The 21793-nt window shown below is 35.5% G+C and overlaps 1 protein-coding gene across 1 annotated transcript in view; it reads right to left on the bottom strand.

The window, feature by feature from the left end:
• Nucleotides 1-21793, bottom strand: part of FARSB (phenylalanyl-tRNA synthetase, beta subunit) — a 75699-nt gene that overhangs the window by 32856 nt on the left and 21050 nt on the right. Inside the window, exons 6-14 of the mRNA XM_008593614.1 lie at nucleotides 16179-16329; nucleotides 15241-15349; nucleotides 14278-14348; nucleotides 12636-12697; nucleotides 11531-11582; nucleotides 8209-8270; nucleotides 7729-7936; nucleotides 7125-7205; nucleotides 3546-3638 (exon numbers count right to left, since the gene is read on the bottom strand). Of these exons, the coding sequence (XP_008591836.1) occupies nucleotides 3546-3638; nucleotides 7125-7205; nucleotides 7729-7936; nucleotides 8209-8270; nucleotides 11531-11582; nucleotides 12636-12697; nucleotides 14278-14348; nucleotides 15241-15349; nucleotides 16179-16329 (889 nt within the window). The remainder of the gene's footprint in view (nucleotides 1-3545; nucleotides 3639-7124; nucleotides 7206-7728; nucleotides 7937-8208; nucleotides 8271-11530; nucleotides 11583-12635; nucleotides 12698-14277; nucleotides 14349-15240; nucleotides 15350-16178; nucleotides 16330-21793) is intronic.

The following is a 21793-nucleotide window of genomic DNA, read 5'->3' on the forward strand; positions in this document are numbered from 1 at the left end:
GTACAGTTATTTCATTCTTCCTAACATAAGAAATGCACATTCCAGCTCTTAAAAAAGCAAAACTTCCCTGCTTTTTTCTGGGAAATAAATTTCTCACTTTAAGCTCTATGAGATGTGTTAGTTTCCAACACATCACGGTACCAGAAGGGTTTTATGAGCAGTGGTATGACATCCGAAAGTCTGTGTTCTGCAATCACACTCCAAGCACCGTTATCTTTTGCCCAGACAATTGCAAGGTCTGGCTTCTATGCTTCCACTCTTGCCACCTTATGGTCTATTGTCCATACAGAGTGGTCCTTTAGACCTAAGTCAGATCATGTAATTGCCCTGCTCAGAAATCTCCAACGGGTTTCCATCAAATTTTGAATAAAATCCATGCCTTACATGGGGCCCTCTATTATCTGGCCATGACTCCCTCTCTAACCTCAACCCCTACTGCTCCCCCTCCAGCCATGTTGGATGCTGGGGCCTTCACACTTGCTCTGCCTTGTGCATTCTTTCTCTAGATTCACATGTGGCTATCTTACTTCCTTCATGTGTCTGCTCAAATGTCCTCTCCTACAGAGGTTTGCATTGAACACTCTAGCTAAAACAGCAGCCCTTTTAGATCCTGTACAAGTACCCGTAAGCCCCTAAACAGACTTGCTAGATTGTGTGTTGAAGGAAAAAAAATATATCTTTCCTATCACATTCACTCTATCAGCAAGCTGCTGTTAACCTTCAACTTGGTGCTTTCTTACATATTGTTCACTTTCCCATTTGGAGGGAAAGTGCCCAACCATTCTCAGAAACAAAACAATGTTAAAAGTTAAAAGGAAGTTTAACTTTTGGAATATAAATAAGCTACTTTTATAGAAAACATTTCTTAACTTTTCCAATTTATAAAGATAAGCCTTATTTGCTTATTTAAAAACCTTACAGCAGCGCAAAAAATTAAACCTGAATCTGATCAAGCTTTTAGATCTAACTACCAGTTTAATGGAAAAATAGGTGACCACTGCAATGTATTCAGGAAAATCCTAAATGTGGGAATTCTATAGAACAAGTGACCTGCTCTCTTCAATAAACAAACTGAAAAAGAGAGGGGGGGGGGGCGCATGGATGGGCAACTTGTAGATTAAAAGAGATTTAAGAAACACATCAATCAACTTTGATGTATGAACCTCATTTGAACCCCAACTCAAACTATAAAAAAATAAATCTAGACAATTGGGAAAACAAACAACGACTACATATTTGAAGATATTCAGAAATATTACTGTTAATTTGAGGGGAAGATGTGATAATATTCCGTTACTTTGTTTACAATAATTATAATACAATTTTACTATTTTAGCTAAATAATATTTTTCTTATCTCATCTACTCTCTAACATATCTATAATGAGAAAAGGACCCAAAGTTAGGAATTATGCAGGGGAAAGAATGGGCTTAAACAATAAACTGAGTTACAAGTCCATGAACAAATTTACATTTAATTTAACCATAAATATATACCTTTGAGCCACATTAGTAATGGCAGGACATATCTACTAGTAAAGCAGGGGTAAAACATAGAATCTGTCAAGTCTAAAAGTGGATACTCTCCTTCATCTCTAACATATTTTATGCAGAAATATTGATCCTTAAGTGTGCTAAGCCACAGCTATTTATAGTGATGTTTAATATCTGTTTCTGATTTGTTTTCCTTCCATTTATATAAAATAGATAAGACAGGATGTAAACCCTGAAAGACAGAACAATTATCCCATCTTAAGAAATCTATCAAGCTTCAATAAATGAAACTGGGGGGGAAAAAAGGTAAATTTGGAATAAACAAATAAAAATCCATTAAGATTTACTGAAAAATCACTCTATGCAAATGAATTTGAGTATCTTTGATTAAAAAGAATACCATGAGCATCTTTAAAAGCACTAGAGAAGCAAAACCTCAGAAAACAAAATATGACAATTCATTATCACAATCTTTCCAAACCAGTATCTTGTATAAGGATTCTTCCAAGTTCTGACACTAAATATAAAGAATTCATGTACTTGATGCATATTTGTATTAATTCATTTCTGTTGCTTATGACAGAATACCTGAAATTGGGTAATCTGTAAAGAAATTAAATTATTTCTCACAGTTTTAGAGGCTATTACAGTTCATGGTCCACAGGCAGGATCTGGTGAGGGCCTTTTTCTGGGTGAGAACTCTATACAGGGCCCCATGACAACACAGAGCATCACATGGTGAGAATGGCAAGAGCTCTTTTATGTGCTCCTGATAAAGCCACCAGTCCACACCCATGATAATTCATTAGTCCATTCAGAAGGGTACAGTTGTCATGATCTAATCACCTCTCAGAGGCCTCACCTTTCCCATAGGATTTCCCTACCTCTTAATGCTATGACAGTGGGGATCAAGTTTCCAACACATGAACTTTTAGGGGACATATCTGACCCACAGCAATATTATTATCAATTAGTTCTTTAGTCTATCTCTAATCTACCACATTATTAGGTAGGTTCTATAGATAAAATTTAGAATTTTTAAATTTAGGTTAAACATTTTTAGAACTTTTAGAATTATTTTAGAACTAATTCAGCCCCCCACTTTTATAGAAGTGAAAAAACAAAGTCCAAAGAAACCACCTCAAATCAGAGAGTTCAAACATTATTAATAATAGTATTAACTTTCTTAGAAACATATCCTTCCAGTTCTAAGATTTCCCTTGATTCTAGAAGAAGACATGATTTTCTCTAAAGTGGGGTTAAAAACACATAGAATTGCATATGCAGGACAAATAGAACAAGAGCTTATTAGTATAAAATAGATGGGACTATTTAAAGTTATTAATAAGCAAAGATATTATAACCTTGAAATACCCTGTTTTTATAGTTAATACCCAAATCTATAACATAAATCATTTAACAGAACTATTAAAGTAGTGTCATTTTCATTTAAGTATTTCTAAACTCTACATGAAACTGCCAATAAACAGACTAGTACAATGAAAGACACAGGCAGCACAGTTAAGAACTAATGAAATGGCTAATTTCAACAAATGAATGGGAAAGAGATGAAACCTGAAAACAGTATTAAAAAGTCTATTATGAAATGGAAGATTCAGACAAAAGAGACTGAGCCAGATGGCACAAAGCAAATAAGAACCAGCTATAAAGTTAATCAAGGAAAAATTATAGAAGAAAGTTGTAAGAATGCTTGTCAGAAAAGCATGTAAGACCCAACTATAAACTTAGGCAAGAAGAGATTATAAAAAAGCTCTCAGATTTCACCATCTGAGACATAATAACAAAGAGACTTTTCCTAACTTATGTACTGTCTCTTAGTTTTTACCCAAATTCTTACCCACTTAAAATTCTTACCTGGGGGCCCGAGCCCGTGGCGCACTCGGGAGAGTGCGGCGCTGGGAGGCAGCAGCGCTCCTGCCGCGGGTTTGGATCCTATATAGTGATGACCTGTGCGCTCACAGCGCTCACTGGCTGAGCACGGTGCGGCCGGTCTCAAAAAGGACAAAAAAAAAAAAAAAAAAAAGTTCTTACCTGGAATTCAGCTGTTTTAGGATTACTTATGTGGACTGCCTTTGTTGCAGAGATATCCAAACCAAGTTTATCAGCAATATCTTCTTTGGAGCACTAAGAAGGACATACAAAGTATATTACTATGGAAAAGCAATGACTAAATTTAATATAAAAAGTATTTAATACTTTAGGTCAACTTCTGATGGCCTAATAGCAATGTATATTCTCTACATAAATCAGTAAGTTAAGAATAAGCTCAGGGTACTGATAACACCAAGTTCCTGGGTTTGATCCCTGTACTGGCCAGCTGTAAGAAAAAAAAAACCCAAACAAAAAGAATAAGCTAAGAAGAACCATACATCAATTTCAGGGCTACAGCAGATGCAATTTAACATTAATAGTTCTCTTATGATGAATACTAGCCATGATATGAAGCTAAAGTAAATTTTTCATGTGGAGATGGTTATTACCTGTACTTGGGCACTTCCTAAGCTAGCCTCCCATTTATCTTTCCATTTTAATCTTCTATGATTCCCTACCCATTCTCTAACCGTTACACTTTTCCCTGCCTTCACCTGAAATGCCCTCCCAGCCCCACATGCTGCCATTCCTCAAAGCTCTACTTAAATGACCTCTCTTCCACCTCTTTGATAAAAATATTACCAATGACTTCAGTCAGAAATTCTCTCTCCCTCCTTGGTATTCCCACAGCTTTCTGTTTTGCCTACCATTGTAACCCTTGCTAAATCCGAACTGAGTTGTGGCAAAATGGTAGGACTGAGAGCAGAATTCAGGTGACCTGCACTCTGCCCAATGTTCTTTCTACTCTATCATTTAACTTCTGTGTACATGTTTGATGAAGCTCCTAATAACAAATAAATTTCTAGGAACTCACCAAGAGAAGGAAAGATGCTGTCACCTTTAAAAATCAGGATTTTTAGGCAGAAGTTATGAAAATAAAAGTCACTAACTATTAAATATATCAAGTGTAGTAATAAATGAGATAATGAGATAAGGCAAGTACAGTGCCTGACACAAAGTACTCAAAAAGTATCAGCAATAATCATAATTAACAAATTGTTACTAAGGATAAATAATTATTACATATGTTAATGCTAACTCTTTGAAAAAGAATTTAAAATTTAACATGAATACTGATGTATCAGCAGATTCCATTACAATGTTAGACATTACTGTTCAATGTACTGTTCTATAAAATGGTCTTCAGGGATTAGTTGCTCTGTATTTCACTTAGAAAAAAGGAGTGGTGTAGAATAACTGAAATGGTAAAAAAAATTATTTTATGCCAGTGCCGGTTCAAGCAATTCTTGCTATGCTATCTTAGGAAAGAGCCGGAAGCCACATCCAAACAGAGCTCCCTGACCTGCTCTGGCTGCAGAGGTGAGAATGGAACAGGCACACTGGAAATAAGCATTTTCCCCCAGCATGGAAGACCGGATTTAGATATAATGTGATCAATTACTTGAAAATGTAATTTACGTGATGCAGTCCACTCTCAAACAGAACTAGTACTATCTGTATAAAAAAAAAAGGCTCCACAGACACATGGCAATGCAGCAAAGTATCTGAGTGGCCTTGCACTTTATCATGACGAGGGACAAAAAGGGATAGTGATGAAGCTATCCCAAAGTGGCAATGGCTACTACACAGGAAGGAATATTTTTAAAATGTTAATGTTTATGTGTTTATTTTAATGTGTTAGAAAAATTATAACAAGTAAATAAAGCCCATAAATTTTACGGTTATTATTCTTATAACAAGGCTGAAGGAGGTGGTTTTAAAAGTGAGCCAATTTAAAAGAAAATATTACAACTAGATGCAGATACAGCAAAACCATAAAGATGAGAAGTGAATTAATTATACTCGGGAGGTCAAGACAAGGTTTGAAAAAAGAAAGGCTGTTATTCTTGTGCAAAACTGGATGTAACAATATAGACCATCTTTGCTCAGTAATGTTTAGGTTCGCTTATAGCTTATAAAGTGCATAACTTTATAAATACCTTTCATGTTGAAATCCCTGCAGGAAAACTGTTATTACAAATCTGAAACTTTCTAGCACTTCACTCCTTTACACACCATTGATAAGCAATGAATATGTTAAAGTGACTTTGGACAGCTGAACAGACTGTTTCTAACATTCCTAGTGTGACCGTTCAGTCACAGGCTTTGGATGCAGACAATCCTGGGCTGGAATCCCTGGTCCACAGCTGACTGGCTATGTGGAGTAGGACAAGTTACTAAAATTAACTGCTGTGGAAAATAGGAACATCTATTTCACAAAGCTATGCAGAGGGGAAATGGAAGGAAGCATGTGCATAAAGCCCTGCACAAGACAAACACTCCCTGCAGAGCAGCCACTAGTCAGGAGTCAGCCTATGTACTCCTCCAAAGATGCACAGGGCCACAAAGTTACAAAATCAAAATGCGCTACTAATATAACAGGGCAGAGAAAAATACATGCATAAGTTTCAACAGTTGTTTCTGAGGAGGAAAGTAAAATTAGAAGTGGAAAAGGGAACTGTCATGGCTTACTCTACATGGTTCTGTAAAGTTTGAATCCTTTAAAATGAAAATGTATCCCTATGCCACTTACATATTGAAAAAAATAAAAATACATTTCTTAATGTTATTTTTTGGACTTCATTTTACATGAAACCATGGATGTTCATGACTGTAAATGTCCATGTATATATATATATATGAATGAAACGGTACTACAAACCTAGTGTACGCAGTATGTAACAATGGAAAAGCACTGTCCTAGGAGTCCAAAGGCCAGGATTCTAGTCACGGTTCTCCTGCTGTCTGTGTAAAATTTAAGTACTTATCCTCTCTCACTCACCTTGGGCTTCCTCATGAGTACAGTGCCTGGCATACAACTGATGCTCAACAAATTTTGTTAAACGAATGACTGCTGAATCAGAAAAATGGAAGTGTTGAGCTAGATCTGAAAGGTCCCTTAAAAGGTCCAAAAAGACTGAGAATTTCAGGACAAGGGTTGAGTTGGGGAGGGGAGAAAAAGAAGTAGCTTTTCTTCCCCCCATAGATTGTTAAACTGAAGCTCACTTGAACACTCAAGAACTATACTGTAGGCACCACAGAAATGCCCCAGAAGAATTTTAAAAAGACCTACAAATTGCATACACATTTTATTCTTTCAAATGGTCAATCTAGTCGGGGAGGGAGATTTCCTTCTGATTTTGTAATAAAATTCATTTCCTGATTTAGGCCTTTTATGTCAGCTTTTCAACTCAAAGCAAATGTTTGCGACCATGTTCAAAGACAAAGAAATAAGTTTAATGTGGAACAGTTCATAAGCCCTTAAACAGGGCGGCATCTAGGGGGCACACCCATGACCAAATTAAGACCAAATATTCTAACTTAATAAATTTGGTTATGAAATTCTTTGTGAACCCGCAACACTTATATGAAACCCAAAATTGTACAATCCCAAGTAACAAAGAATCTGGAAATTTTAGCAATCTAGATTTTATAAATCAATATAAGGAATCATAGAAGAAATAACTCAGAGATTCAACGTAAACAATCAGCTGAGCAGAAAAAGCATGTAAGACATACCAGAGCAAAGGTAAGTGCTTCAGTGAATCCAGCAGCTGCCAGGTCATGTCTGAGAAGTTCAGTGAGCTTATTAAGAGGAAACTGACAGGGAAAAAAGTATTCACTTTATTTCATCTCAATAAAGTTTACTTATTTTTTCTTAAAAAAAGATTTATACAGAACATGTCATTAACAGGAAATCACCCTTCTACCCCTTACTAACATAATGCTAATACCACCTTTCCCCCAGCTCCAACCATACCCTCCCCACTGTCTCACCCCACCTCTACTCCTACAGTTGTACAGCCCCTGCAACTTCCACCTCTACCACACATAGCTTCTGCCTTGGGGCCCAAGCTGAGAAAATGAATCTCCCAGTTAAAGATATGACAAGGGTGCCAAACTTGAAACCTGTCTTTCTTCAAGGAACTACTCATCACAGGTTTTCAACTTACTCTAATCACTTGAGCATCTGTTTTGTATCCTCTCCATAGCAAATACCTCTCATAGCACAGAATGTCCAAATACTGCTTAATTCCTATGTTCTGTTTTTCTCAAAGCCTTCCTGGCATTCAATAATCAGTTTCTAACAATAAGGAGTGTTTATTTAAGGGTGCACTCTTACTTGATTAGCTATGGTGTATGTTTTCGGGAGAGTCATCTGAATGTTGTTATATCCATAAGCAATAGCTGCATCTTCTACAATATCACATGCATGGATAATGTCAGCTCTGGTTGGAGGGATTTCAATCTCAATCTGATTCCCATCGCCTATGACTTCTGACTTTAAATACATCCTGGTCAGAAGCTTGGCAAGGTTTTCTGGAGTTTCTCTGAAATAGGAATGTACAAACATAAACTTCACTGGATTATTTAAAACATGTTTACATTTTGTTTTAAAATATGCCACTACCTGAAAAGTAGCATATTTTAAACCCATTAGGCACCAGACATCCTACCTGATGCTCTATCACTCCTTAACTTACTCTGAAGGATAGCAAAACCCTCTCTTAGCATTCTTTCAGGAAAACAAATAGTCTTGTGTGTACTTCATTCTTGAATTTTCTCCAACAGTAAATAAATAAATGAAGTTTTTACAGCATACCTGATTCCAACTTTTTTGTTAATTAGATCAGCTCTCACTATCTCCTTTCGGTAAGCCAGTTCCTTAAAGAGAAAAAGAGTTTGAAAAGCTTAAATCATTCCCCATCAGATAAAGCTTCAGACTCTTTCTAATTCAATTAGTTGTTGTTACAGTTTTACTATCTTCCCAAGAAATTGTCATTAATGGCACAGACTGAAAATAAAATTGATGTTTCAAAACATTTTTATAGACGAACAAATTTGCTACATTAGATTCAATTATGAACATTTTACTTGCTAGACAATATGCACTTCTTGGAAATAATATAAAATGCCAAACATTTTTCTCTTTTAGATGGTCAATCTCCATTCCTTACAGTAAAACAATGCTGTGTTATATCATTCCTAAGATGTCTCTAAATCCTGCTAAGGATTTTCAGTCTTATGCAAGCAGGTGTGTTTGACCAGTAAAGAACAGGTCATTGTCACAATGTGCTACCCATCCCACTAAATCTAAGAGTGTTATGAAGATATTCCTTTCACACCATTTCCCAGGTGGGGAAATGCAGTGATGCCCCAAGTCTTGGCTATCAATCTGCTCCAGGACACAGTAGCGGTGGGAGTATCTCATGAACTGGTATTACTTTCAAATGGTAGATAACTCTACCACATTAGGCAAGAACAAACACACATAAAATCCAGGCTTTTCACACCTCTGAAAAACATACTTATGAATATTCCTGATCACTAAATTACTCTCAAAAGTATAACTGCCACTAGCAAAAAGGCCATAAATTTAAAAACCTGTTTTGATTCAAGTAAGGGTAATGAGCTAGAGCCTTGCTACTCAAAATACAGTCCTCAGAGCAGAAGCATCAGCATCACCAGAGTGCTTATGAGAAGGGCAGACTTTAGGACTTTACATCTGGCGGCAGTGACACCAGATCTACTGAAGCTCAATCTGCAGGTTGTCAGGATCCCCAGGTGATGTGAATGCACAGTAGAGTTTGGGAGGCACTGGCCTAGATGCTGATGATTGCAATAGAACGACAAACCTTTACAGAGCAATTACTATGTGTTATACAAGATGCACTTTTAAAATAATCTTACTTAATCCTCACAACAAATACTATTAGTATTCTCATTTTACAGATAAGGAATTTGAGTTTTAGATGGATAAATAGTCCTAGGTCACAACAATGGAAAGCTGCTGAGCCCGAATGTTGCTATATTCTCAGAGCTTAGAAAAATGCTTAACAGATAACAAGCATTCAGTATATACTTAATGAGTAAATGCCTGCATTCATGAAGTAACTAATGAACAAAGTAGTGAATTAATAAACAACAGCCTAATTCCAGAGCTTACACCATTAACCATTAGTCTCTCTCACTACCTACCACTTATCTCCTCTACTTCTCTTATTCGAAAGTTTTATTCTTTTACATCAAATAACAAAAGAATAGAAAAGAATTTTCAAAGTGGGAAAATATGCAATTTATATGTTATTTCATGTGAGAAAAATCAGTTTCTCTAGAGTATCCTTCCCTTCTGGGAGGACAATCTGAGAAGAGCTGTTCTAATCTAAGTTTAGGAGGAAATAAATTAACAAATGTCAAAATACCTGTGTAGCACTCCTTTTCAGAAAGCCCACCATTTCAAATTTATGAAATTGCTCTATAATACAAATAAATGATTTTAAGAAGATGCATGAGGAGAAAAGTGAACCAAATTTAAAATATAGCTCTCCTTTTCTTCCCAAAAGTACATATTCACTTTTATTAACACTTGACAATTCTTCATATTGAAAAGAAACTTTTCACAAATCGGACATTATTTTAAAACAAACTAAAAAGCTATCTCTGGCAAATCCTAACTACTACCTTTGTAAACTGTGAAAAAAAATAAATAAGTAAAAATAAAAGGTCACAAATTCCTCCCCTCTCAGCATTCATGGCCTTACAATGTGACACTGTAGATCCTCCCACTAGGAGCTGGCATCTATTTCTCCCCCAAATCTAGCCAAGTGACTGGGTTTGGCCAACAGGATACCATGCTTACAAAGCACTTGAGCACTGGGCTTACTCTCTTGCTACTGGAAACCCTGCAACCAACCACTCCTGTGGAAAAAAGCCCAAGCTAGCCTGCTGGATGATGAAGGATACTTGACCTGTTGACTACAATGCCAATAAGCAGACATATAAATGAAGCCGTCCCAGATCATTCAGCCAGCTGACTACGCATATGAACAAACCCAGCAGCAGATTAGCTAAACAAGCTCAAATCAGGAGGACTACCCAATTGAACAAGAGAATCATCAGATAAATGAATAGTTGTTGTTTTAAGCCACTAAGGCTTGGGGAAGTTTGTTACACACAACTGATACCAACTCCTAAAATACAAATCTACTCATAAAAAACTTTAAAAAAACTGATACTACTCATATAATTTCAGTCATGCTTTCTACAATTACACATCTATTTTGACTTTATAAAATATAATACTAAACTCTAATGTTTTCAGGAAGGGGGAGGTTTTGATCTTGGCAAGTTTTGTCTACTTTAAAAGTTATTTAAATAGTAGAAACTATTTTAGGCTTTGATTCACTTCATAAATAACAGGGGAATATTGAAAAAAAAAAAAAACAAAGGAAAAATTAGTTCATCAAACAATGTTCTCACTAAATCAGAAACACAACTAGAAGATTGTGATACTATCATGTTTTGAGAATGGCCATCTTTATATCAAGTCATATGTGATGGGGCGGGGGAAGCCCAGTAACTTAAGAATAATACCGGTTTAGATTTTTCATCAAGATCCCATGTCCTGACAATAAATATGCTTACTATTAAATTAGTCTTATTAATACATTTGGAATTGTTTCTCAGTTACAGTGATGGCCTTCAGCAACTGTTAATTCGAGTATGAACACAATAATTAGGTTTGGAGGGCTGAGTAATTGTAAAAAAGGTGAGACTATAAACTACTGAGTTAACTAGTTACTAAGAAAATAAATCAGTTATTATGGTCATATAATGTAGTGTGGACAGCTGAAGTCAGACTGCCTGAACTTAAATCTTAGCTCTACCACTGAACAGTAATAAGCAAGCTATTTAACATCTCAAGGTCTCAGGATCTCCATTTGGAAAAGGCATAATAATAGCACCCACCCTCACAGGATTATTGTGAGGACTGAATCCATGTAATGCATATAGTATAGTGCCTGGTGCATATCATATAGGTGGATGAATGGATGGATGGATAGACAGAAAGGGAGAACACAGGCACTCTATAGCCATCATTAATAGTAGTATTGTCATCATCAAGTCATTTCTTAAATACTTACTGGGAAGGTATATGATTTCCCATTAGGAAAAACTACATCAGCTGCTTCAACCCTAAAAAAAAGCCAGAAATAAAATACTTAAGGAAAAAAATGGGCCACAAATTATAGAAATGTGTATGGTTAACAAATCTTTCATTTGGTCTATAACTACGGCTTCAACATATTCAATCTAGGGGTTGGGTGGTTAGCTCAGTTAGTTAGAGCATGGTGCTGATGTCCAGGGTTCGATCCCTATACTGTGCAACTTCCAAAAATAAAAATAAAAAAACAAAACAACATATTCAATCTACTACATTCCAACACTGCCATTTGGATTCATCTTCCCATATGCAATATGACTCTACCATTCCATCTCCTGTGGCTCCCACATCCCTTTAGGCAGTGCCCACTTGAAAAGTTTATTTCCCAGCATGGCAAAGCATACATCCTGTATGAAATCCTTGCCAATATTGATATGCACATTCCAGTCTTTACCAGGGTAGTTTGTTATACAACCAAAGCTAACTGATATAACCACTGAACTGCAAATCAATTAAAACAAAAAACAAAACTGATATTGCTCATATAATTTCTGAGCTTTCTACACTTACATATTTATTTTAAATTATAATGAACACTCTATACTAAATGATAATTCTAGTACATAGTAGGGGCTATAGAGGTTTGTTAAACAATTTTTTAAATTAAAAACATGCTTTGGAATGAGTACAGTAATCTTACTGACATATATGGGATACATGCTTTGCTCCTATATATGCTTCTCTACCTTTGTTTAGCTGTTCCTTTTGCCATTCCTCCATCGTTACATCTCAAATCCAATGATCCCTAAACACAGCTTAAATTTCAATGCCTCCATGAGGCTTTCCCAGATTGCCTCAGCTGGCAGTAACTTGCCCTTACAAACAGCCTGAATATTAATGAAACTTTTTAAAGTACCTATCACTTTTTACTTTATGTATTATTTATGCATATATATTATCTCCCTAAATATCAGACTATATATTTTAGTTATAGGAACCACATTTTTCATCTGTGTATTTAGCACAGGCCTTAGTGCCTTGCCTTCAGAACAGCAAGCCACTAATAAAGTGCTGAATGAACTTACGTAAACTGATTCTCACAATATTCACTGAACATGGTGACAATAACATCAAGAACTATTTTTGCCTGCAAAGGAAAAAAACAAATATTAGGGTAATCTATGAATATACTCTCTCTTCACTCAGATAGAAACAAATTAATATTTAATATAATTTAGTTCCCAAACAGCTAAAAATAGACCTTTACATACACAGTCTATAAAAAGAAATGGAATAAAAACTCTGAGTAGACCTGTCCTTATCTTCAGTGTTCTGCATTTATGCAGTTCTCTGAGAGTTACAATCCATGACTGAGATAAATCATTTAGTTCCCCCACCCCCAACCGTGGGTTCGCCAGGTTTCAAGAGAGACAAATGGCTAATCATTGGAGTAAATCTCATCAATCTCGTAAGTCTCTGAAGCTAGACTCCTTGAATTCTGGCTCAACCACTTATTAGCACTATGATTTTGAGCGAGTTACTTATTCTCTTTGTACCTTAGTTTTCTTATCTGTTAAGTGGAGATAATAAAAGTTCCTATCTCATTTGGTTATTATAAGGATTAAATGCATTAATATATATATATAAAACATGAAGAGCAGTACCTGGTTTATAGTAAGGGTCATACAGGTAAAATTAATAATTTTAATTAAAAAAAAGAATTCTGAGGAAAAAAAATACAGTAAACATTGGGATATATGCTTTGCTCTTATATATATCTCACTCTTAAGCTTCAGGAAAGATATTCAAGGTCTCTTAATGCATGAATTAAAAAAAAATTATTTTTCATCCCAGCCTCCTGTGTGAAAAATTTAAAAAAAAATTTTTTTTAAATAGTAAAAGCTGTATTAGCCTGACAATATTTCTGAAAGCAAGTATGGTACATAAAAGTTATAAATGAAATACCTTAAATGGTCTCCAATCCTCTAAGATATGTGAATGACATTTACCTGCCCTACCACTATACCCAGCCTTCTCATGACATTCAAGTTTATCTTTCGTAATTTGCTTGACTGCCACCTAATTCTATGCCTTACTTAACATGTGTAGAGAAGTCATATGCCATAGGAAAAAGCTTTCATAGCAATTCAATCCAATATATGTCATGAATAAAAGTGAGTGAACAACTAGTATTCTACAAAGATTCTAGGTATCTTTGTGTGCATAAACCCTTTACTAAACCCTTTATCAAACTCCTTCTAGCCAGTTCATTTTTTTTTTAAAATTATACCAAGTACACAAAGGTACCAAATTATTCAGCATTTAAATTAAACCAACTAAGATAAATAATTTACACAGATTTTTTTACAGTACTTATTCCTTTCTCTGTTTTACAGTTATGTGCATGGCTAACTCTTCCACTAGACTAGGAGTTCTTTGAAGTCAAGAAACATGTAACTCATTAAATTTCTGGCACCGAAAAGACATTAGGTGTTCATTAAACATTTGTTGAATTAATGAAAGCATCATAACCAAAGTGCAGAATATCTATATCTTTTTAATTTTCTAAATCTCTATAATATTTTCCCACCTACAAAATGAACATATTAAAAAAAAATTTTTTTAAAGCAGAAAAGGAATGTTTTAAATTTGAACTATATATTCTTGTCCCAGAAGTAAAATCTATTCTGTCAGATAGTACATAAATAAAATAAAAGTTTTATTTACCTTAGTAAAATCAGTTCCTGTGCATTCAATAAATACATTTCTAGTATTTACTGTTATTCTGGAATGCTCCCCTGCAATAAACACAAAACAACCAGTTTCAGAAATATAAGTGCACTATAAAGCTCAATAAGACATTAACTACATTTTAAGTTTAAAACACAATTTAAACTGACACCTCAGAAGTAACTGAACATACAACTTTTAAGCCCCAATTGCAAGATGGAGAATAAAGATAAAATAACAAGAAGCCTTTACTGAGTGGATATGATGCGTCAGGCAGTTCACACACTTAACACAGGTTTCTCATTTAATCTTCACAACTCTTTGATGTAATTGCAGGTAAGTCAACTAAGCCTGAGAGAGATTAAGCTACTTGACCATGATCATGAACTATTAAGCAGCAAGGTAAACATTTAGGTCTAGATCTGGTTAACTCTGAGGCCTGTGTTGGTAACCACCACAACTACAAATGTCCAAGACTCTCCTTCCCATCGTGAATGAGCTAAACCTCTTTTTCACCTCCAAAAAGACAAACATCTATGGCTTAGACGTCATTTGTAAATACATTTAAATTGCCTCATAAAAATAGTCTTCAGAAAGGAATTGAGAACAAAATTTATATTAAAAGTTTTAGTTTATAAAACTATAGGCAAGACAGTTTGAGTTTAAACAAGTAAAATATCTGCTAAAAACTTCAACATCTTTTGGAAGAATATAACAGAATCCAGAGATTGGCATTAGTAAATATTTATAAGTGTATAAATATTTATACACTTATAAATAATATAAAAATCACTAGTAAAATGTTGATGAATAAATAAACTATTAAAATCTACAAAAGAACGGAGATTTTCAAATTAAGAGTTATTTGATTTGATTCAGCCAAATCTATTTAGAATTCTACAGAAATGCTGAAGATAAGAGGAAATAGCAAAAATCCATGATACGTATGAAATAACTCACCATTGATGACTGGAGGCATTGAAAGGATGACACCATTGCTATCATAGATAACTGGGTACAGGGTTTTATTTTCAATTATATGTAAATAATGCTTAAGGTGGTTGTCAGTCTGAATAAAAATTAAGTTAAAAGAAATTAGTTTTTTATTTCTATCACTATAATTAGCTTTCATACCAACCTAATATATAAAAAACAAACAGTGGAACGAGTAAGGAAAACATTAAAACAGTCCAAAATTACAGACAGCTCAAAATTTATAAGATTTTCCAATATAAACTAATATTTCAACATCCTTATACAATATCATCTTGTACTAGGGAGAGAAGAGAACACAACTGTTTTCAAGAAAAACATAGATTGGCACTGGTATGTCTGAATCATCTCAAAAAAGCACAAACCATCACAAAACAACTCCAAATAATAGGAAGAAATCACTTGTAAATCATGTCAGGGATAACAGCTGCTTTTTCCAAATGATACCTACTATTTCTATTTGTTATATGCAATTTAAAGTGACTACTGAATTCGTTTTCACCGTTGGACTCTAAAATGCTAATAATAGGAGACAGACACTTTGTAATACTAATTCTCACCAAAAAACTAGCTAAATCTCACTGTTCCTTATACTACCAAGAACTAGCTAAATCTTACTGTTCCTTATACTTGCATGAGTTTTAATTATACCCACATATGAAGATTACAATGTAGGATGGTCTTACTTTAGTGGTTCTCAATTCTGTACATTAAAATCATTAAACAAAATAAAACTAGGTCTAGGCCCCACTCTAGGTCAAATGAATCAGTATCTCTGGGTTAGTGCCCATACACTACTATTTTTTAAAGAGCACTCATTATATTTTCCTAATTCCAAGACTGGACATTGAAGGAACTTCACATTTTATACAAAGCTATTGCATAAGAAGACAAAGAATATTTACCTTGTATATTTTCATCAGTTCACAGGCTGTATACTCCTTGGTCTTATTTAGAGGCTTAAACTTGATATCTGATGGACGCTTCACAGTATAAGTAAACGGGCCTGACAAAGTGTCCAAATCATGGGTACCAATAGCAACCAATGCTCTTTTCCTAAATGTTGAGGGGAGAAGGAGAGAGGGAGGGAGGGAAAAGGAGAGAGGGAAAGAGAAATTTGAATATTCCAAAGCAGAAATTCTAAAAATAACATGTATACAAGTATATGTTTTAAAAAAATTACTTTAGACATTTCCCTAAAACAACCCATTGCTACTATATGGCATCTTTAGGGGAGTATAATAAATGAATTCTCACAACCATTAAAAATAATGAGAAATTATAAAGCTACTTAAAATAAGTTATTTCAGTAGATGAAGGAAATTCTTTGCCATTGTGCGTTACCAAGTACTATGCTACTAGGGCATTTTCAAAGTCAGCATTCTCTTTACCTTCTTTTAATCTATTTCTTCTTTTAACCTATTTTTTCTTGGTGTCTTCAAGTAAACATTAATGTTTTATTAAATTAGCATAAAATGCCAAATTGCTGTGTTATTTGCCTTTTCTATATTTTCCTAAATTTTCTGTCACCTAGCTATATTACTTTAGTAATAAAAAAATTTAATTTTAAGAGCTGTGAATTACACTTAAGGCTTACTTTAATGTGTAAGGAAAGTTCAAAAGCTATTAATTTCAGTTGTTCTATCGTTTATCTGCAAAGGACTTCAGGTAATTTTATTTTTATGGACTTAACAGCAAGATACAAAGTAGGAGAGAAAGAAGTAGAACTAAGGATATAAAAGGGAGCCAGGAAATGTTGATACTAAATTAAAATCTAAAGGCCTAAATCTTATCAGGAAGGATCACATATTTGGCTCTAAGCTTTCTAACAATCAATTCAAAAAGAGAAACTTGGCCAAAATGGTGTTCTTAAAATTCCTTAAAATTAGCTTTAAATGTATGTGCACATACATATAAGTATTTATGCATAACCACATATATACACAAAACAGATAAAATGCATGATATCAAATTCTGGTCACCCTCCAAGACAGTGAACTAGAACTTTGATAAATATGGTTAAACTGAACAGAATTTCTGGCAAGCAAAAAGGAAGTGTCACTTTACTCAATGAGTTATAAGCTTATGGAAGATAATAAGCCCAGAACTACCATAGGAAAAAATATATATGATTCATGATGTTTAGGTAAATTAACAATTGACAGATTTATAAGTAAGAAAGTCCAGGTTCTCTTAGATATTAATATTGGTCCTTAATCCTGAATCAGTATCTCAACCTATCATCAAAATTTCTACTTCAAACCCATCACAAAATAAATTCCAGATAAGTCAAAGAGCTAAGCATTTTGAAAAACAAAAGACAAACATACATATACACATACAAAAGAATCCATAAAAACTATTCAAAGAAAACATAGAACATGCTCAAAATTGTAGAGTAGGATGCCATTTCTTAAGTAAGACACAAAACATAAAAGTCGTATAGGAAGACTGATAAACTTAACTGTGTCCAAATTAAAGACCTTAGATATCCAAAAGATCCCAAAAGTCAAAAGATGAGAGACACACTGATAGAAAAGGTTTACAACAGATGTACAGAAAAAGGATTAATATTCCAAATACAGAAAGATATGAAAAAGAAACTAAAAATAATAGTCAGAAATCAAGATTGTATCTATCACACTGGCAAAATTTAAAACCATAGCTATAAAAAAGCAGCAGGGGCTGGTTGGCTCAGTTGGTTAGAGCACAGCCTTACACCAAGGTCATGGGTTTGGATCCCAATATCAGCCAGCTGCCCCCAAAAATAAATAAATAAAAATTAAAAAGCAGTAGCTTGGTGCGGAAAAAACTGAGCAGAAAATCGAGCTGCTGCCAACTGCAGAGATCTACTCTAGCCAAGTGTTTAGAGCCTAAGCCTAGCTAACTATCAAGAATCTTTGCCTGCAAACACAAAAATCACTTTTCAGAGAAACATAATAAAATCATGACCCTCTTCCATAATATTATATTTTATATGCAATCAAAAGCAATGGACATGAGACAAAGCAGGGGAACGTGACATATACTCCAGACGAAACCAGCTAAGTTTTTCTATACTCCATAGAGACCAATGCTAAGATGCCCCAGATTTTGACATTGCCACACAGAGTTAAAAGCCGCTACAACAAAAAAAGTTCAATGATTATGGGAAATATCAGCAGAAAAAGAGAAACTATGAAAAACAAACCAGGACTGTCCAGTTACCTCACTCGGTAGAGTGTGGTACTGATAATATCAAGGTCAAGGGTTTGGATCTCCTTGGATCTCTGCACAGGCTAGGCCTCCCCCCCAAAACAAACAAACAAACAAACAAACAAACGAAAGGAACCAAACGGATTCCATAGATGAAAAGTAAAATGACTGATGTAAAAAATTAACTGGGTACTTCCAGCTTAGATGGAGTAACAGAGAACGGATTTACTCTTGCCTGAACAACCACAAAAAAGAGCAAAATATATGAAACAATACTTTTCATGGTGGGCAATGAAGAGCAGCAATCCCAGAGAGACCAGAAACAAATGAAGTGAACCCTGCAACTGCCCCTGCTTACTGTCTCATGAGACTGCAGGCTGCAGGGCAGGGAAGAGGACCTGGTTGGAGCCCAGTGGACTCCCCGAGTGCAAGAGACACAGCTGAGAGTCTTGGAGGGCCAAGACGGCCAGAGTAGTCAGAATCCTAGAGAACAGAGAGCTACACAGAGAACTCTGGAGATATGCAGAGGGTCCCCCCTCAGGTCTTCAGCTGAGTACTGATCAGTGCATCCAGGTGAGGAAACTACACAAGGCCAAGGAAAGAACCACTGAGGACTATAAGAAACAGTGCCCCACACTCTCACAGAAAACTTCATTTTACATGTATTAATAGATAAAGAATGCAAGAGGGTCTTGGCTCAGCAGTAGGACTACAGACATACCTTGTTTTATTGTGCTTCACTTTACAGCTTTTCACAGATACTGCATTTTCCACAAATTGATGATTTCTGGCAACCCTGCTTTGAGCAAGACTACCAGCACCATTCATACAACAGCAGGTGCTCACTTCATGTCTCCACATCACATTTTGGTAATTCTCACAATGTTTCAAAATTCTTCATCATTATTGTATTTGTTATGGTAATCTGTGATCTTTGATATTACTATTGTAACTGTTTGGGGGCACCACAAACCACACCCATGTAAGACAGCACACTTAATCGATAAATGTGTGTGTTCTGACTGCCCCACTGACCGGCTGGGGAAGGTATGTTGAAAGCCGAGACAAGCTGAAAGCTAGGCCTCTTGAGCCAAATGGTTAGCCAAGTTGTGGATCCAAAGGAAAAATTCTTGAAGGAAATTAAAAGTGCTGCTCCAGTGGACAAACGAATGATAAGAAACCAAAACAGACTTACTGCTATGTGGAGAAAGTTTTAATGATCTGGATAGAAGATTAAATTAGCCACAACATTCTCTTAAGCCTAATCTAGAGACAGGCCTAATTCTTCAATTCTATGAAGGCTGAGAAGTGAGGAAGCTATAGAAGAAAAGTTTGAAGCTAGCAGATGTTGGTTCATGTGGTTCATGAAGCTATCTTGTCTTCATAACATAAAAGTACAAGGTCAAGCAGCAAGTACTGAAGCAGAACCTGAAGCAAGTTACCCAGAGGATCTAGCTGAGATCATTGAAGGCAGCTACATTAACAGCAAATTTTCAATATAGATGAAACAACCTTCCATTGGAAGAAGATGCCATCTAGGACTTTCATAGCTAGAGAGAAGTCAATACCCGGCTTCAAAGCTTCAAAGAACAGGCTGACACTCCTGTTAGGGGCTAATGCAGCTGGTGACTTGGTGACTTTAAGTTGAAGCCAATGCTCATTTATCATTCTGAAAATCCTGGTCCCTTAAGAAATTAGCATACCAAAGAGATATCTGCACCCCCATATTACTGCAGCAGTATTCACAATAGCCAAAATAGGGAATCAACCTAGGTGTCCATTGACAAATGACTGGATAAAGAAAACATGGCATATATACACAATGAAATACTATGCAGCCATGAAAAAGAATGAAATCCTGTCATATATGGCAAAATGGATGAGCCTGGAAAACATTATGTGAAGTGAAATAAGTCAGGCACCCAAAGATAAATACTGCATGTTCTCACTCTCATGTGGGAGCTAAAAAAAATAGATATATAAGTTAAACTTTTAGAGGCAGAGAATAGAATTGTAGCAACTAGAGGTTGGGAAGGGAAGGGGGTGGGAGACAGGGAGGGGTTGGTTAATGGACACAAAATTACAGCTAGATAGGAAAAATAAATTCTAGTGGTGTACAATAGTGCTAGGCATCTATAATTAACAATAACTTGTTCTATGTTCTCAAATGGCTGGAAGAGAAGAAATCAAATGTTCTCATCACAAAGAAATGACAAAGTTTTGCAATGATGAATATGCTAATATAATCATCAGACACTGTACACATGTACTGAAATATAAATCTGTACCACATAAATATGTACAACCAATACGTTTCAATTAAAAAAATTAATTCCTTAAAAAAAATTGCTCTATAAGTGGAACAACAAAGCCTGGGTGACAGCACATCTGTTTACAGCATAGTTTACTGACTATTTTAAGCCTAGTGTTGAGACCTACTGCTGAGAAAAAGGTACCTTTCAAAATATTACTGCTCATTGACAATTCACCTAAGAGCTTTAATGAAGATGTACAAGGAGATTAATGTTGTTTTCATGCCTGCTAACACAACATCCATTCTGCAGCCCATGAATCAGGTAGTAATTTCAACTTTTATGTCTTATTTAAGAAATACATGTATCTTGCCCTAGATAGTGATTCCTTTGATGGATTTGGGCAAAATAAGTAAAAAACCTTGTGGAAAGGATAAATCATTTTAAATGCCATTAAGTACATTTATGATTCATGGGAGGAATAATATCAACATTAACTGTAGTTCAGAAGAAGTTGATTCCAACTCTAAGGGATGACTTTGAGGAGTTCAAGATGTCAATGGAGGCAGATATGGTGGAAACAGCAAGACAATGAGAATTAGAAGTGAAGATGTGACTGAACTGCTGCAATCTCATGACAAAACTTTTATGGATGAGGAGTTGCTTCTTATGGACGAACAAAGAAAGTGGTTTCTTAAGATAGAATCTATTCATGGTGAAGACGCTGTGAATAAGACACTGTGAACATTGCTAAAATGACAACAAAGGATTTAGAATATTACATAATCTTAGTTGATAAAACAGCGGCAAGGTTTGAAAGGACTGACTCCAATTTTGAAAGAAGTTCTACTGTGGATCAAATGCTATCAAAAAGTTTCATATGCTAGAGAATTCTTTCGTTAAGGAAAAAAAGTTATGGGTCGGCCCGGTGGCGCACTGGATAGTGCGCCGCTTGGGAAGCGCGGCGGCGCTCCCGTCCGAGGGTTCGGATCCCACATACAGACCGGCTCCCGCTCACTGGCTGAGCGAGGCGCGGGAGCAACACCGAGGCTTGCGATCCCGTTGCCGGTCCC

This window comes from Galeopterus variegatus, unplaced genomic scaffold (assembly GCF_000696425.1).
Source record: "Galeopterus variegatus unplaced genomic scaffold, G_variegatus-3.0.2 Scaffold160, whole genome shotgun sequence".
Classification (NCBI taxonomy): domain Eukaryota; kingdom Metazoa; phylum Chordata; class Mammalia; order Dermoptera; family Cynocephalidae; genus Galeopterus; species Galeopterus variegatus.